At 44.9% G+C, this 18070-nt stretch overlaps 1 protein-coding gene across 12 annotated transcripts in view; it reads left to right on the forward strand.

The window, feature by feature from the left end:
* slc4a5b (solute carrier family 4 member 5b) overlaps positions 1–17983 on the forward strand; it is a 36894-nt gene extending 18911 nt beyond the window's left edge. For 4 of the 12 annotated variants that reach the window (XM_078956072.1, XM_078956075.1, XM_078956083.1 and 1 more), the window contains 20 exons: positions 62–219; positions 291–378; positions 450–608; positions 843–964; positions 1453–1627; positions 1720–1853; positions 1941–2121; positions 2198–2288; positions 3491–3549; positions 4936–5127; positions 6098–6211; positions 6419–6532; positions 8389–8550; positions 8722–8900; positions 8997–9069; positions 9156–9224; positions 12011–12184; positions 13102–13266; positions 15023–15075; positions 17517–17983. In XM_078956072.1, the coding sequence (XP_078812198.1) occupies positions 62–219; positions 291–378; positions 450–608; positions 843–964; positions 1453–1627; positions 1720–1853; positions 1941–2121; positions 2198–2288; positions 3491–3549; positions 4936–5127; positions 6098–6211; positions 6419–6532; positions 8389–8550; positions 8722–8900; positions 8997–9069; positions 9156–9224; positions 12011–12184; positions 13102–13266; positions 15023–15075; positions 17517–17787 (2733 nt within the window). In that variant the 3' untranslated portion in view covers positions 17788–17983. Of the gene's footprint in view, positions 1–61; positions 220–290; positions 379–449; positions 609–842; positions 965–1452; positions 1628–1719; positions 1854–1940; positions 2122–2197; positions 2289–3490; positions 3550–4935; positions 5128–6097; positions 6212–6418; positions 6533–8388; positions 8551–8721; positions 8901–8996; positions 9070–9155; positions 9225–12010; positions 12185–13101; positions 13267–13422; positions 13545–14680; positions 14785–15022; positions 15076–17516 lie in introns of those variants that run through there. The other 8 variants (XM_078956079.1, XM_078956082.1, XM_078956073.1 and 5 more) reach the window with 8 other exon arrangements.
* Positions 17984–18070: the final 87 nt, after the last annotated feature.

Consider the following 18070-nt stretch of genomic DNA (forward strand, 5'->3'; position numbering starts at 1 on the left):
AAACCTCTACTTAAATGTGATTCACAATATAAACCTCTGATTCTTTTCTTGTCTCTTCCAGCTGAAGAATAAGTTCATGAAGAAGATTCCTCGAGATGCAGAAGCCTCAAACGTCCTGATTGGTGAGGTGGACTTCCTTGACAAACCGTTTGTCGCCTTTGTCCGTTTGGCCCAGGCCACGACTCTGGGAGGCTTAACCGAGGTTCCCGTACCAACCAGGTAAGTCTTCTCCCAGTCTCCTGTTCCTCCAGCATCCCAAGATCTGAATCGTTCATGCTCTCCTCTAACAGGTTCCTCTTCATCCTGCTGGGTCCTCAAGGCAAAACCAAGTCCTACAATGAGATCGGCAGAGCCATTGCTACCCTCATGGTGGACGATGTAAGGCGACAGGCCACACAGTTCTGAGCGCGTCTTGGATATTTTCGTTCTTAGTTCTCCTCTTCCTTCAGCTGTTCAGTGACGTTGCTTATAAAGCGAGGGAGCGTGAGGACCTGATTGCAGGAGTTGATGAGTTTCTGGACGAGGTGATCGTTCTTCCTCCAGGAGAGTGGGACCCCAAAATACGCATTGAACCTCCTAAAAAGGTCCCATCAGCTGAAATGAGGCATGTCTACTCATTCTTACTTTATCGGGTTCTTCTTGATCAGAAAATGCTGATTATTTTTCTCTCAGTTGGGTTTTGTCAGACATGACGTCTTCTTATATCCACCAGAAGATGTTCGGCTACAGAAGAACAAGAGAAAGCTCATAAATTTCTGCCAGTGTTGTAGTTCGTTGCTCAATGTCTGGTCAGCCTGCGTTCCAGAGGTTGTGTACTTCATCGTCTGTTTGCCATCAGGAAGTCGGTGTTGAACCTGAACGAGCTCGGCCAGATGAACGGCTCGGCTGGTGGAGCTGCTCCTGGAGAGGATGAGGAGCTTCCTGCTCCACATGAGCTCGGAGAGGAGCTGAAATTCACTGGAAGGTATGGAGAAATTCTGCCTACAGGACGTTTTTAAGTTTTGAAAAAGGAAACTAACCGTACCCACCGTACTCATCTACGGTGGGGCAAAAATGTATTTAGGCAATTTTTTCCACTTACGGTAAAAAGAGAAGAGAGGCCTGTAATTTCCATCATAGGTAAACCTCAACTATGAGAGACAAAATGATCCAGAAAATCACATTCTCTGATTTTGAAAGAATTTATTTGCAAATTATGTTGGAAAATAAGTATCTGGTCACCTACAAACAAGCATTAATTCTCAAACTCAAACTTTATTTATTTATATAGCGCCTTGTATTTCAGTTAAAAACATAAAGTCAGTTTAGTTTTTTTACTGGTTAATAATCCTTGAATCCTTTAAATTTAGCAAAGTTTTCACCCAAACCAAGAAGTGGCCTAAAAACCGCCTTTAGTCCATGACACTGACCAGGTGATTGGAGTTCAAACCTCCCTCTGTTTTCTTACGACAGGTTTTGTGGTGGATTGTGGCTAGACATCAAAAGGAAGATCCCGTTTTATTGTAGCGATATCTACGATGGCTTCCATATCCAGTCCATTTCTGCAGTGCTCTTCATCTACCTGGGTTGCATTACCAATGCCATTACCTTCGGAGGACTGCTAGGAGATGCTACAGACAGCTACCAGGTCTTCATCAAAGCAGAAACACGAAAGAGTGCCAGACGGAATACATTTCTTGTTGTGTATCATCTGTTGCTCTGTCCCATCTCCTCTTTTAGGGAGTGATGGAGAGTTTTCTGGGCACTGCTCTGGCAGGAACAGTCTTCTGTTTGTTTGGTGGACAGCCCCTCATCATCCTCAGTTCAACTGGACCCATTCTCATCTTTGAAAAACTACTTTTTGATTTCAGCAAGTAAGACTAGTACAAACCGGTACGAAACAGAAAAGCTGTCATGTGAATCTCAGTCTCTGAGCCCCATGGGTATGGCTGCCCTCACAGGAATTATGGCGTGGACTACATGGAGCTCCGTTTGTGGATCGGCCTCCACTCGTGTCTGCAGTGTTTTTTTCTGGTTCTGTCAGATGCCAGCTACATCATCAAGTACATGACCCGCTTCACGGAGGAGGGTTTCTCCAGCCTCATCTCTTTCATATTCATCTCTGATGCCATCAAGAAGATGGTGAGTAACTTCTATTTACCCCAATACGTATCCATGAAGATGTTTAGTGAATCCATGTCCTGTTTGTGGTCCACAGGTTTCATGCTTTAAGTACTATCCAATCAACCAAGGCTTCAAACCAGACTACATTACCTCCTACAAGTGTGAATGCATCGCTCCGGACCAGGGTGAGTCGTCAAACCTTCTCTACGTAGTCATTAGAGCATCAATCATCCATTTCAGGACCGTCAAGAAAAGAGCTCTGGAGGTTTGTCGGGAAACTTCTCTAACCCTTTTACACCTGAGCTTTAGCTTCAGTGTTTACATTCTTTCGACTACATAATTCTTTAACCGTTTACGGAAGTAATGCCATTCCAGTGGATTCTGAAGCGGAGAAAAGCATCTGTACACCGATGCGCAAAGTCGATATGAAAAGCAGCTTTTCTCAACGTCAGAATCAGCCGATTCATGTTGATCGTATAAACGGTCGAGGAGTTACGGTAGGTCAAAGAGCCTGTTATTTAGGCGTCACTTGTGACATCTCAGGTGTTGAAGGGTTAAAAAGCTCAGTGGACGACTGAAGTGAGATGAAATACTGACTTTATTTGAATTTAATAATGACTTTTAGTTTCCTTCATTAAAGCTATCAACTCAGTCGCCTAGTATGTAGAGTGTCCGCCCTGAGACTGGAAAGTCATGGGTTCAAATCCATGGTTGGGTCATTCCAAAGACTCTAAAAACAGGGACCCAAATGGGGCTTGACACTCAGCATCAAGGAGTCTGATTGGGGGTTAAACCACCAAATGGCACAGCTGTGCTTCCAGAACAAATTTCCCAATGGGACTCTAATAGGACTTAAACTTGAAGTAACTTACCTTTGATGACCCCCAGACCTCCATAAACGAAACAGAAAATATCCCATCAGTTGCATCCGTATCGGGGAAAAATGAATTGTTGGAGCCAGAAGTAACCATTTACTGTGGGTGACGTCACACCGGCTCAGTCTAGTTCACCGATGCGGTCGATGTTCAGGACGGACACTCTTCCACCCGAAGATCCGTTTCAGAGGCTAAAACTGGGTTTCCTCATAAATTTCATAAAACACAGATCCCGAATGAGATGACTTTAGTGCAAACCCTGCAAGTTTTTTCCCCCTATTACTTTCAACACCCCCCCCCCCCCCAGCCTTTAACATGTAATGGAAGCAAACGTTTGTTCTTCTCTCTGCTGATTTTTGTGTTTGCTTTGTTTCTGCTTCGTTCTTGGATGGCGTCTGAAAAAGTGAGTCGGTATTCGCGATGACCCTGATGGAGGTCATGCTCCCGACATCCAGGGAAATGGTCGTTTGTTTGACCACGAACGCTGACGGGTTTGTTTTTGTCCTCCTCAGAATCTGCACTGGGCTTGAATGTTTCAGCTCCACTGGCAGATGATAACATGACTCTGCTGGTAAGTGACAAAGGACACATGCGGCTCACCTGCAGAATACCTGCCGCGTTTCATGGCATCAGACATGTTTGCTTCACAGACTGATTTGTTGGAACAAAACTGGGAGTTTCTGAGTCATTTTCAAAAATATTCAGCCAATTGGAAATTGAATTTGAATGCACATATTTAGTCACACATAATTTCCAAACGATGATGCATTTTCTCCCTAAAGTGTAGCTGTGAGAAAGAAGGCCCAATCCAAAACCCATAATGTATTCTGGAAACAGACAGCAAACCTTTTTTCTGCCTCAGTTTATAGTGAAACATTCAGGAGCTGAGAAAGTGGTGAGTGTGATGTTACTTTTCCAAACTCTATCTAAGAGGCACACAGCCGTTGACTCAACACCCCTGCTCTGAAACCCCCCCCCCCCCCCCCAACACCACTGCAGGTATTTCCAGAGCTTTGAAAACAACACAGCCTCCATCTGAAGCAGGGAGTTGGGATGTTCATGAATAAAACAAGGAGGTGGAGGCGTTTCAGAGCAACAAAAGAATGTTCTCTTATCGCAGAGAAGCCAGGCGCATTGACGCGATAGAAGTATTTACACCCTCGGATGGGAAGTTCAAATGTGTTCCTGGAAACTTGAGGTTGTTCTTGGGGTTCAGTACTTCTATGGACAAAATCCAGGAGGTTTAAATCCAGGTCCGATTCAATTTTAACATTTTGAAGTAAAACTCACAAAATTAAATTCTTTTCATTTTCTAATTCAGGAGTAAAAATCATCCCAGGATGCTACACGTTCAAAATATGCCATCAAACAAAAATAGATTAAGAGATTATGTAATTTAATCCCAACAATTCGAGATTATGACCATCTGCACAGTGCTGTACAAGCCAGGACTTTTTCCAAGTCGTGTGGGACTCCCCATTCCTGCGCCATACCAAAGTAAAAAGTGTTGAACCTGACGTTGATACAGACAATCAGAATTGGTCAGCAAAAAATAACGTTTATCCTGACAAGGATTGCAGAGTTTAGGACTTCCATACTCCCTGGCCTATGAGTGAAAAGATCTTTAGCCACATGGTTTGTTTGCAAGCTTTGGTTCGAAACAGGAAAGTCTGCTTGACGACAGTCTAAACACAGACCAAACACACGGTTTAGGACTCGATCCGGACCAAATTAGCCAGATTTCTTGAAGCCGACACCGACCACACGAGACAATCGTCTTCTTTGAGACTCCAAGAAGATTGTCTTCTTCTTTGCTTGCTCTGGATTATTTTCTTCTGTTATCGCGTGTCTTTTCTCTTCTGTCTTCTGTTACCACTCCTCCACCCGTTTTCCTGGCATCCTCCCCTTCCAAACCCCTCTTCTCACTCCACCCTCTTCCTCCTCTGCCCTGTCATAGTTTAACTTGACAGATCTGGACTGGAGTCAGCTGAGTAAGAAGGAGTGCATCAAGTACGGGGGCGCTCTGGTGGGCAGCTCCTGTAAGTATGTTCCTGATCTGGCCCTCATGTCCTTCATCCTCTTCTTTGGAACCTACTCCATGACCGTGTCTCTCAAGAAGTTCAAGTTCAGCCGCTACTTTCCCACAAAGGTAAAGGATCATCGGTGGAGAGCTCCAGAACTCTGACCCAGCATGTGAAATGTTTGATGTGTCTGTGTCAATCAGGTTCTCCAAGTTTAAACTGCTCCTTCCTAATGTTCACCTCTCAGATAATCCAAAATTGATTGGTTGAACCATCAGTCATAAGACCAAACAGCTCTGTTTCATGGTCTGACTTCACTCTGATGGATTCAGACTCTGTTGTTTTTGAACTTATCCACAAGGCAGCGCCCTTACCTGCTGGTAGGTCTGTGCTCGTCTCCCACCTGTGGTCAGGAAGTGTGGGAGGTAAAGTGAGATGAAGCAGCTTCCCTTGCAGACAATGGGGTGCCCAAAACATTTTCATTGTGGGCTTATCTGTGGGCTTCTTGGTTGCCCCTTAAGCCTTGTTTCCACTGAGCGGTCCGGTCCGGTCCATAATTTTGAGTCTTTACATCATGAAATGGACCCATTCATCAAATCATTCCATTTTTGGGTCCCCGTTAAGCTGCTGGATGACCTCCATTGTTGTTGTTGATAGCATCACCCCTCCATGCACCGTGACGGTCCAATGTTGAGTGGAAACACTCACATGAATTGCCCGGACCATTCTGAACTGGACCAGACCGCTCAGAGGAAACAAGGCAGTAGTTAAATCAGTTTGTAATTTGGTGGGACCCAGCCAGGCCAATGCTTGAGCCTATAAAGCCAGTACACCTCCTCACACCCGGATCTCATGCTGTTTCTCCACATTGGAACTTGTCTGAACCAAGGAACCCACGGAAAGCCCATGTGGGGCCCAAACACACATGCTGGCTCTGCTTTCTAGGACCGGTTCAAATTACAAATGAGTGCATCTTTAGATTTGTCCTGATGAAGCAACAGAACCTTGCTGACCTCCTCCTCCAGAAATCTCCTCGTCTGCTCCTGGAGGAACTTTAGCACATCTTCCTCTCCCCTGTTCTCCCTGTTTGTCCTCCAGCTCCGTGCCCTCATCAGCGATTTTGCCATCATCATCTCCATCCTGGTCTTCTGCGGGCTGGACTGTCTGCTGCAGCTGGACACGCCCAAACTGCATGTCCCCACAGAGATCAAGGTCCACTGATCCCTGACCTCCTCTACCTCCAGAATGTCAGATCTTTCTGTCCTCTGCATGTCTGAACCTTCCTCTCCATGACACTTCTTGCTGAATTTATCAGTATTGACAAAGTAACTTCTATGCTTTTCTTCTGTTTCTCGTTAATTTTTCCTCATTCCCGTGTTTGCCCCCCCCCTCTTTGTGTGCTTGTTGGTGGATCCATAGATGAGGAAGCTAATCAGTGATTTTGCCATCTTCATGTCAATCATGTCCTTTGTGGGTCTGGATATGTTGATGGGGTTAGACACTCCCAAACTAATCGTTCCAACAGAGTTTAAGGTAATTATTTTCTTTTTCTTTTGTTGCAGGTAAGAATTTCTGATTTCCTTGTGTGCATGTTTGCAGTGGTGGAAATGAACAAAGATGATTTAGGTCTTTATGGATGATCTTAATTAAAGAATTGTCAAAAACACATGGCATTGTTGAACTAAATGTTAGGAAGTGCAGCAGGTATTGAGGACACATTGATGTTAGTTTTATGTAACTTCATCTCCTGATCCACACGAGAGTTTGTTTCCTGGGATCATCTGATTCACTGAAAGGTGTTAAGCTCACCTGAGCTGTGGTGTGTGTGGACCCAACTGCAGAGGTCCTCTTGAAAACAAGATTACTGGCTCTGATTCATGGTTCTGTATTTTGAAAAGGCAAACAACACCAATAACACCAGTCACATCGCCAACTGGTTTATTTTGTGTTCAGTCAAATCTTGACTGACTTGGTGTCAGTGCATATGGCCCCCCTTACCTTATGTAACCCTTGAGTCTGCGCAACCCCATACTTCATGCACACCCTTACTAAAATCAACTCTTAGTCCAACCTTTTCTCTCAACACCCTGAGGACCCCCTTAGCTAATGCTAAGGGGGTCCTCTAAGGGGGACCTAAGGGGGTTAGCTAATGTGTATACCCTTATTATGTTCATCACTTCACCTTATGCATTACCGTCCATCATGCAAACCCCCCTACCTCGTGCATCCCCTTACTTTGTGCACCCTTGTAGTTTATGTAGTAGCGTTGAGTGTTAAGCCATGTTTACACCAAACGCGATTCGCGTGTGCAGTTTCAATGTCAAAGTCCCCCTCGGACCATCTTTTGATATGTTTTCAAAGTGTTCCCGGTGGTTTTTTAACCCTTTTGCTAGCTTATATGACCCCACCCTTAATTTGACGTGTTCTCCCTACCATGACAAAGGTGGATAAAGGTGGAAAGATTTCATGTAATCCATGAACACCAGTGAAGATCACAAATCATTGAAGAAAAAAGGTTCAGAGCACTGTCTAGTGGGTCTAGATGACCCAACTCCCAACGTTAAAGTGCCTAGGTTAGCACAAGGGTTACTTAGGATTATGGCGTTTTTAGCCAAAATCAAAAAACCTGCTACGACATAATTTCTGCAGATCGGCAGGAGCTCAGAAATTCGCCTCTCATTTGTGGGTAGGACCATTGGCGCAGAGCAACCCTGAGCATCTTTTCCATCATCCCTTTGTTTATACTCCTGCTAGCTTACAGCCCCTCACCACCCCAACCTAACATTAGCAGCGCAACAAAATGGTGAGCGATACCGCCGTACAATTTTGAGCCAGATTCCAGCTCAGATGAGGAAAACAAAGACGTTGTAACCGATTGTAGCTTCTACGAAACAACTACAAGTTTTTACAAACAGAATTTTTTCGTCCTGATTCACAATGGTTTAAATAAAAACATACTCAGAAGTGCAATTTCAATCTTAATATTTAATCTTATCTTTAGATCACTAAGTTGGCTACAGGTTGGCTTGTGAGCTGAGTTTTGTTTTTTTCTATTGCGTAAACAAATTTTCCTTTGGAATTTAAATCTTACAAGACTCAAGCTACTCAGTTTCATGACACCAATGCATTTTTCTTGTATTTGCCAAAGTTAACTTTTTAACTTCAAAAGTCCAACTACAATAGGATTTAGAAATTAATTCCTTAAACTTTATTAATGTTCCAACATGTTTACAAGAAGATTTTAGTATAAACTCAAAAGGTTCATCATTCCAATAAGTCACAAACTCACCTGACGTGTCCTCCGTTCACTGCTGCACTCTCCTAACTTTGGATTTGTGGAGCCTGAGTTTGTTTACTTCTTGTTGTTTTTTTTTTATTTTGTGACGTAGCCGACACGCAGCGACCGCGGTTGGCTGGTGACGCCATTTGGGAAGAACCCCTGGTGGTGGTACCTGGCCAGCAGTGTTCCAGCTCTCCTGGTCACCATTCTCATCTTTATGGATCAGCAGATCAGCGCCGTGATCGTCAACCGCAAAGAAAACAAGCTGAAGGTGTGTGAGAGGAGGAGGTCACCTGCAGGATAGAGACGCACAGACGACGACTGTGTTTGTCAGAGAAAGATATCAAAATGTTTTCTACACAAAATGAATCAACGTGACGTAACGTTTTAGTTCCACTTTGAACCAGATTTCCATGTTTGACCTTCTCGTCTCTCCACACAGAAAGGCTGTGGCTACCACCTGGACCTGTTCTGGGTGGGGGTGCTGATGGCGGTCTGCTCCTTCATGGGTCTGCCATGGTATGTGGCCGCCACCGTCATCTCCATCGCCCACATAGACTCTTTGAAGATGGAGAGCGAAACCAGCGCCCCTGGGGAACAGCCCCAGTTCCTAGGAGTCAGGTGAAGCCCAGCTCAGACTTGCGATGTCACTTCCTGTCTCTGACTTTTTTAAAGAGAGTGTGACATCGTCCTGAGTGATGGTGTTGTGTGGTTTAGAGAGCAGCGTCTGACGGGAACATTGGTGTTCGTTCTGACCGGACTCTCTGTCTTCCTCGCTCCTGTCTTGAAGGTCATTCAGGAACTTCATGTCTTCTGTTTTCTTTTCTTTTATCCTCTCCACTCCTCGCTTTAACTCTACTGTTCTGTGTGATTCAGTACATCCCCATGCCCGTCCTGTATGGCGTCTTCCTCTACATGGGAGTGGCTTCGCTGAGTGGCATCCAGGTACAGACTTCCGGATCAGTGTCTCTGGGCTTGAACCTTCTGATTCCCCGAATTTCAAAACCGCACAAATGAAGTTCTAACCAAATAAATGCTTAAAAAGTTTCAATTGGTTTTTATTAAGTTCAATGTCCGATCTGATTGAAATGGAAACAGCAATGTCTCATTATGTTGGCTATTATTTAGTTTACTGCCTCAACCAGGACGGTCTTGATCTTCTCCACGAAGAACGTTGAAAGAAATCTTTGTTCCAAGAAGCAGATTTATACCACGTTCTTTTGATTGCAAGGAGCCAAATGTGCCAACACAGCCAAACGTTTGTCTAAATTATTCCTACATTATCGACCATCACATGGAAAATTACTTTGCTCCTGCTCAGGGCATCAGATGAGGCAGACAGAAACACTGGAACATCTGATACGCAGCAAAATAGAGAAAAATTGGTAAATGCAACAATAGCGTCTACATTTATTGATGAAAGCAAAAGCAGACAGAAGAAAGAGCAGCAATGAGGAATATGAGGAAAAAACGTCTTTCCTTTATTCAAGAGCGACCCCCGGATGCTCTTCATCTAAAGGTGCATGACTGAAGGCAGATTTCCACTGGTCTGTCTGCATTGCGTCTCCATTGAAAAGCATCTCCGTTGAGTAGCATCTCCGTTGAGTAGCATCTCCGTTGAGTAGCATGTCCGTTGTGTAGTGTCTCCATTGAGTATCATCTCCATTGAGTAGCTTCTCCGTTGAGTAGCATCTCCGTTGAGTAGCATCTCCGTTGAATAGCGTCTCCATTGAGTAGCGTCTCCATTGAGTAGCATTCCTGTTGAGTAGCGTCTCCGTTGAGTAGCGTCTCCATTGAAAAGCATCTACGTTGAGTAGCATCTCCGTTGAGTACCATCTCCGTTGAGTAGCATGTCCGTTGTGTAGCGTCTCCATTGAGTAGCATCTCTGTTGAGTAGCGTCTCCCTTGAGTAGCTTCTCCGTTGAGTAGCATCTCCGTTGAATAGCATCTCCATTGAGTAGCATTCCTGTTGAGTAGCGTCTCCGTTGAGTAGCGTCTCCATTGAAAAGCATCTCCGTTGAGTAGCATCTCCGTTGAGTAGCATGTCCGTTGTGTAGTGTCTCCATTGAGTATCATCTCCATTGAGTAGCTTCTCTGTTGAGTAGCATCTCCGTTGAGTAGCATCTCCGTTAAATAGCGTCTCCATTGAGTAGCATTCCTGTTGAGTAGCGTCTCCGTTGAATAGCGTCTCCATTGAGTAGCATTCCTGTTGAGTAGCGTCTCCATTAAGTAGCGTCTCCATTGAGTAGCATTCCTGTTGAGTAGCGTCTCCGTTGAGTAGCGTCTCCATTGAAAAGCATCTACGTTGAGTAGCATCTCCGTTGAGTAGCATCTCCGTTGAGTAGCATGTCCGTTGTGTAGTGTCTCCATTGAGTAGCATCTCCATTAAGTAGCCTCTCCATTGAGTAGCGTCTCCATTGAGTAGCATCTCTGTTGAGTAGCGTCTCCATTGAGTAGCATCTCTGTTGAGTAGCGTCTCCCTTGAGTAGCATCTCCGTTGAGTAGCATCTCCGTTGAATAGCATCTCCATTGAGTAGCATTCCTGTTGAGTAGCGTCTCCGTTGAGTAGCGTCTCCCTTGAGTAGCTTCTCCGTTGAGTAGCATCTCCATTGAGTAGCATCTCCGTTGAGTAGCATCTCCATTGAGTAGCATCTCCATTGAGTAGCATCTCCGTTGAGTAGCATCTCCGTTGAATAGCATCTCCATTGAGTAGCATTCCTGTTGAGTACTGTCTCCTTTGAGTAGCATCTCTGTTGAGTAGCGTCTCCCTTGAGTAGCGTCTCCGTTGAGTAGCATCTCCATTGAGTAGCGTCTCCGTTGAGTAGCATTCCTGTTGAGTAGCGTCTCCGTTGAGTAGCGTCTCCATTGAGTAGCATTCCCGTTGAGTAACGTCTCCGTTGAGTAGCATCTCCGTTGTGTTTCATTAACACAAAGTTCATTACTCAGAATGTTTACATTGCTTCCGTCATATCTGCGTCTCCCATCCATCCCTCCGCACCACAATGTAAGCTTTATGCAGGAGTTATATTTCCAATCCGTTAAGGCATCAGTGGTGTTGTAAAAACCCCAGAGAAACGAAAACAGGTTCCAGTTTCACATTAAAAACTCCTTTTGTACTTCAAAGTAAAAATGTATTAACTTTTATTTTGTTTTAAAGGGGATGTGCCCACGCGATAACAGACACCGGAATACACCATCACGTTTAATTCTGGAAATACGAAATGATCATTTATGACAGAAAAATGCATTTCACATGGACATAGTGGGGATGGAAGGGGCATGGGGCCTGATTGACAAAGTTTTGGATGTTAATGACACGGGACAAAAGCCGTGGGTTGTGAAGCAAGGGAGACGCACTGCAGATGGATCAGTGTTAGGGTCACCTGGGTCAGCCTCAACTAAAGGAAAGGTTAAGTTGAGCAGTAAAGAGAGAAACATTTAACTCTTGTGCTATCTTAGATGACCCCACCCTTACTTTGATTATGTTATTCCTACCATGACAAAGGTGGATAAAGGTGGAAAGATTTCATGTAATCCATGGACACCAGTGAAGATCACAAATCTTTGAAGAAAAAAGTTCAGAGCACTGTCTAGTGGGTCTAGATGACCCAACTCCCAATGTTAAAGTGCCTTGGATAGCACAAGGGATACACCTGCAGAGAAACCAAACTTCTGTGTAGTCTCTTGCAAATACAAAAAAAATATCTAAACTAAAGGTGTTTATGTTTTAGTTCTGGGAGCGGATCAAGTTGTACATGATGCCCCCCAAACATCAGCCAGACTTCTCCTTCCTACGCCACGTCCCCCTCAGACGGGTCCATCTCTTCACTCTGGTTCAGATAGTCTGCCTGGCCGTTCTCTGGATCCTCAAATCCACATTCCTGGCAATCATCTTCCCAGTGATGGTGGGTGGAAACGGCATAAATATCCATATTTTGAACGTTACCATAAAGCTGCTGCTCCTGGAGGCACCGCTTCATGGCTGCTCATGGATCATGTGTATCCCCCTACTGTATCTTGGCTGTTCCTTGTCTGAGGTTTTCCAGGGATCTGTTGTAGCCACTCCTCCAGGCTGAGTGCTCCAATCACCACTGTCACCTTCACCTTCCAAGTTGTCTCCAGTTCTTCCGAGTCCCTGGTGTTTCTCCAGTTTCTCTGGTTCCTTCTTCCTGATGTTGCCATCACTTAGTATTCCCACATCCCCACAACAGGTCACAAGCAAATGGGGTGTCATTTGTTGGAGCATGCCCAGTAGCCCCGTTCCAGAGCTGACAATTCAACAATTACCGACATTTTGATTTCATTCATTTCCAATAAGCTATTTTGCTTTTTTTTTTTTTTTATCTTAAATGTTTGTGTTATTAGAAGCATATTTTTGATTGACAGGTGGGTGGACCCAACCAAATTCTCAGTTTACTTTGGGTCGCTTTGAGAGGTTGTCAGCGGGAGCAGAGCAGACTCTGTTTAGACTTCTCATCATTTAGAATCCTCTGGGGGCCTCAGAAAGGATCAGTCCAGATTTACCCGATAAACTGACGCACCCGGGTCAGTCCCTGCAATCTAAACTAGTCTGACTTCACAACACAAACCCGATTGTCCATTTACTGAAAGCTTGATATGGCCTGAGTTCCCTCTGGAGCGAGTTCTTCTGAGAGCATTTCCAGACTCCGACAGCGGAGAGGATGGACCGGCCTCACTGCAGACCTGTGAAACATGAGGGACACCTTTTGGCACCCTTTCCGTGTCAAACCCTGGTTGGAGCCTGGGGGAGGACCCCACAGCTATCATGACTTTTCACCCGTCTATGGATCCGTCTTTGCAGATTCTAGGTCTGATGGTTGTTCGAAAGCTGCTGGATCTGATGTTCTCGCAGCACGACTTGGCGTGGCTGGACGACATCCTACCGGACAAAGACAAGAAGAAGAAGGAGGACGAGAAGAAAAAGAAAAAAGAGAAGAAGGCAGTTGAGCCGGAGAGCGATGAAGAGGTGAGGGAAAGCTGCGGAGTTCATGGAGAATGCAGTCTGTCTGCGATACGCTCCTTCTTCTGTCTTTTCTGGTATAATGGTGTTCTTGTGGTGGCTGTCGCTCTGCAGTTTGTGTTCTCTGACTAATACTCTACATTTCTCCTCTCTGCTCCACAGTGTTGCTGAAAAGGCACTGTAACGCTTCTTACAGTCTTCTGTGTGTCCTCCTCCTTCTCCCACGTCTCTGTAGAAACAACCTTCTGGTCTGCTCCTCAGTCAGAAGACCTGTGCTGCTCTGCATTTGTTACTGTTCATGAACTTGTTAAAGCCTTACTGTCATAACGTCTGGATCCTGACCTCCGTTTTCAGGCTTCCAATCAGACAGTCTCGCTTTCAAACTCTTACGTTTGAAATTTATCGTAACTTTTTCAAAGTTCCCACATAGAACTCTAATTCTACACTAATAGAACCAAAACCTTGACAATTTGAAGAAAATGTTTAGTAGGTGCCAAGCCCTGCATTTAGCAAATATTTTTATTTCAAAGAACTTGACAGATCTGGTGTCTTGCCCGAGGGCACAGTGACTCCCAAGCCTGGGAGTTCAACCACCAACAAGCCAATTGCCGGTTGGCTGTTCAACCCCCCATGACCAGTTTTATTAGGATATCAACGTTTATAATAGTAACAAAGCAGAGCATAACCGGCCTTCCGTTACAGGACAATTCTGTGATTTTGTTCCTACCTGGGTTCAGTTTTCTATCATTTTTGGGTGCATTTACTTTAATTCAGCACAAGCCTTTTCAAATTTAGCGACTGCATTCCTGATGTAGTACTTGAAGACAGCATTCTCCTTTAACAGAAAAGACCTTTTTCAGACCGTGAAGATGAGTATGGAGGATTTTATTGACGGCAACGGCAGACGTGGAATAATTTCCTCAGCCTGTTTGGAAACCGTCTGCATTGCTGTTTGTTTGTTTTTTGGATGGTCTGCTCTGTTTGGCTGGTTTAGAGGCTAATCTGAACTCTGTGGACCAAAACCCCCCAAACCATGCTTCCTGTTTACGTTCAAGTGAACCCTGATCTGGTTTACTACCGTGTGACTGTGGACAGTCTGTGTCTGATCCACAGACCAAACAGGGAAAAATACACTTTGACTTTGAGTAATATTTTGTTTCAATATCATTCTGATGACTCTGCAGATATTCATTTCATGGGTGCCGTTCTGAGAACAACACACATGTAAAATGTTTGAATCCATGAAAGGGTTAACACCTAAACCAAAACAGCCACTAATGCAGCAAAGTTTCAGTGTTTTGATAATTATTCTGAGATCATTTAGAGCCGCCCCCAAAGAAATCCAGAGTCCATGGGGATCAAATCCACCACTCTCCTGAAAGATGCCGGTTTTTCCTGCATGTCCACTGTTTCCTCTCAGCCCCACAGCTCCACTCCGGTGAGGATTCACATGGAGGCCATCAAGCCCCAATCGGAGTCAGACCCCACCCATGTTAACCCCCCCACCCCAGTCCCAAGCTCTGAGTGAGTACCCCGGTGTTTGCTGCTCCTCACATGCCTGCTGCTGCCGAGTTTCCGCTGAGAACATGCTTCAGAGCAGATTTTGTTCATTTGAGCTGAAATTCCCAGACCCCAGAGAACAGGGATGACCACGGATCCGAGTGGTTTGTTGTTGTTAACTGACTGTGTTTCTGTGTGTGTGTGTTTGCTTGCTTGGTGTTGTTCTGTGCACACGCTGGTTCTGCGCCCGTCTTCCTTACAGGAGATGAACCCCTACTCCACAGTCACGTCCGACCAAAATGAGCTTGACCGCAGGTACTGCGTGCTGAAACTGCACGTCCCCTACAGCGATCTGATATACTCGCCCGACAGGAGCGCTGGCTGGGACGACGCCTCAAGACAATCTTTGGATTATTATATCTGCAATGATGCAAGTGTGACAACAGAATAAGAGACATTGATTGTATATGAGAACTGGACTGAAGGACTCCTCCCCCTGGCGTTCAAAACAGGAAGTGACTCCAAGAAGCTCAAGGACCACTGTGGAGGAATAAACAGCTGTTACTCAGTCCTTCTATTGGTCAGAAGAACCGTTGTTACGCTGATCCCTCTTCTTAAACGTTTTCTTAACAATCCTCATTTCTCTGTAGTTCAAGATATAAATTGACCAATCAGATGCCTCAATCTGAATAGGTGGAGCCTGCTCCCAAATCGTAGGACATTTTTTGTGTAGCCCGCTTTCAAATGGTAGGGGTGTGGCCTTCTGACAAGTTTGTTCCTGATTGGTGATAGTGGTTGCCATAGAAGCGTTGAGTCTGATCAATTTGGACCAATCAATGCCTACTAGCTGCTGACGTCTGGCTCCAACACTGCGGTATCCATATCGCGAAAAAAATGGTGACTGAATTGACGTCATTTGGTTGGAGCCCTAACTAAGCCACGCCCACTCACTCCGGTGTTCTGACACAGTCAACAGTTTGGACCATCTGACCCAATCCTAAACAACCCATACTATACAAGTTTACCTAAAGAAATGTCTCAAAGAAACGTTTAATCTGTCTTTAGTTCACTTTATTTTCTTTTGAAGACACCCTTAACCCTTGTGCTATCCTAGGCACTTTACCATTGGGAGTTGGGTCATCTAGACCCACTAGACAGTGCTCTGAACCTGTTTCCTTCAATGATTTGTGATCTTCACTGGTGTCCACGGATTACATGAAATCCTCTTCACCTTTATCATGGTAGGGAGAACACGTCAATGTAAGGGTGGGGTCATAGGATAGCACAAGGGCTAAGGCATCAAACCTACAACACACTCCCCCATACCATGATGCTCACCCTTAACGCTAGCATTGAATATAAAAAAACATTTTTAAAACCATCCAATCTGCTCCAGAATCGGACTGATCTGGATTTCTATGGATGACATCACTCAATCCAGTTTTCGGATGCAGTCAAACATAGACGCCCTAAAAATACACTACAGTCATAGTGCTGATGTATTTTTGTGTGTTTTTACGTTGACTGTATCTCAGAGCTGGAGCGAGTGAGTGTGACATCACCCACAGAAAACGCTTTACTTCTGGCTCCAACCAAATGAAGTCAGTTACTCCGTTTGAGTTATTGTTTCCATGGCAACCACTCTTAATCGGGACTGAGCTTGTTAGAAGGCCACAACCCTTACCATGTAAAAGAGGGCTACACGAAATCTGTTAAACGCCGGGGGCCAGCAAGCTCCACCCATTTTTACGGAGGCATCCGAACGGTCAGTTTATAACTACAGAAAAAAAATATGAAAAAATTAGGATTTTCAAGAACACATAGGAATTGTTTTGGCATCTTGGAGCCACTTCCTGTTTGAAACACCACAGGGGAGGGGCTACTAAATCCAGTTTTCTTATACAATTAATGGCTATAACCCTTGTGCTATCCTAGGCACTTTAACGTTGGGAGTTGGGTCATCTAGACCCACTAGACAGTGCTCTGAACCTTTTTTCTTCAATGATTTGTGATCTTCACTGGTGTCCATGGATTACATGAAATCTTTCCACCTTTATCCACCTTTGTCATGGTAGGGAGAACACGTCAATGGAAGGGGGGGTCACCTGAGATAGCACAAGGGTTAACCCAGTTCTATTGTATAAAACGAGTAGTTCTGTGTTCTAAAGCATCACAAACACTTAAAGGCAGAACAGGTTTTTGTTTTGGAAGGTGACAAAAGTTTAACAGGATTACAGAAAGTACAACATGCTAAATGTATCACTGGGTAGTTTTACAGAACATACAATGATATACCGTTAGCACAAGACAACACTTGATGGTTCTTTAGGTGATTAAGCTACCAAAAAACCAACACACACATAAATCAGCCCAGCATGCTAACCGAATGCTTGTAAACCAGTCGCTGAGTGTTTTAAATTCTTACTCTGTTTCTGAAGACTTAAACGAAATTCCCAATTTGATCTTTTGATTTTGTTCAGAACTGTTCAGACCTTGACCTCTTTGACCCCGGCCTGCTGTAATAAAGAGCAGCGCTCCCTGCAGGACAAACACTGAAGCTGAGGAAGGCATTGATTTGCGTAAATCTGCCCCGACTCCTCAGCTTCACATGTTTGTTTTTCTGCTGGTGATCGTCCGTTCGCATCAGTTGAACCTGGAGTCTCTACAGTGAAAATGTGATGCTTTAAGCTCCTTTTTGACTGCAAACTGAGTGCGAGTGATGAGAGTAAACGTTTCCCACCACCACTGTTTCCCAGCATCACTCTACACCTGAAGATCTCCTGCCCCCCCTCACCTGATCACTCCCAGAAGGGCCTCGTCCCCCCGGAGCCCCAGCGGCCGCCTCACCAGCCCGTCCCTCAGGTCAGCATCCGGGTGGAGTCAGACAGCGAGGAGTCTGCCGTTTACTCCAGAGAGTGCCGATACAACCTGTTTGCCCCCACTGACCCCCCAGCACCACCACTACCCGACAGGGTCTGCCCCAGACCCGTGCACCTCAGGGACTCCTGTGCAGAAACAATTCTGTGAACTGAATCGTTGGAGTAGGGTGCAGCAGCCCGACCCGAAACCTTCAGCATCTTTGGAACCACATCGCCCTCTAGTGGTGGTTTCTATCAGGACAGGCTCCATCTCCTTTAAGTGTAAATGTGGCTGTGCTTTTATTTTGAAAGTCACGTAGACTGAAGTTTAATATAATTTAGATTAAATGGAAATTAATTAAATGAAATAATCTGGTTTTTACACTTCAGACCAGGCAGATGTGATGCAACCAGACAAAGAGCTCTCCTCAATACTCGAGTATTCTCGTCTC

Source organism: Oryzias latipes, chromosome 12 (assembly GCF_053564925.1).
Source record: "Oryzias latipes strain Hd-rR chromosome 12, Olatipes_Hd-rR_3.1".
Taxonomy (NCBI): Eukaryota; Metazoa; Chordata; class Actinopteri; order Beloniformes; family Adrianichthyidae; genus Oryzias; species Oryzias latipes.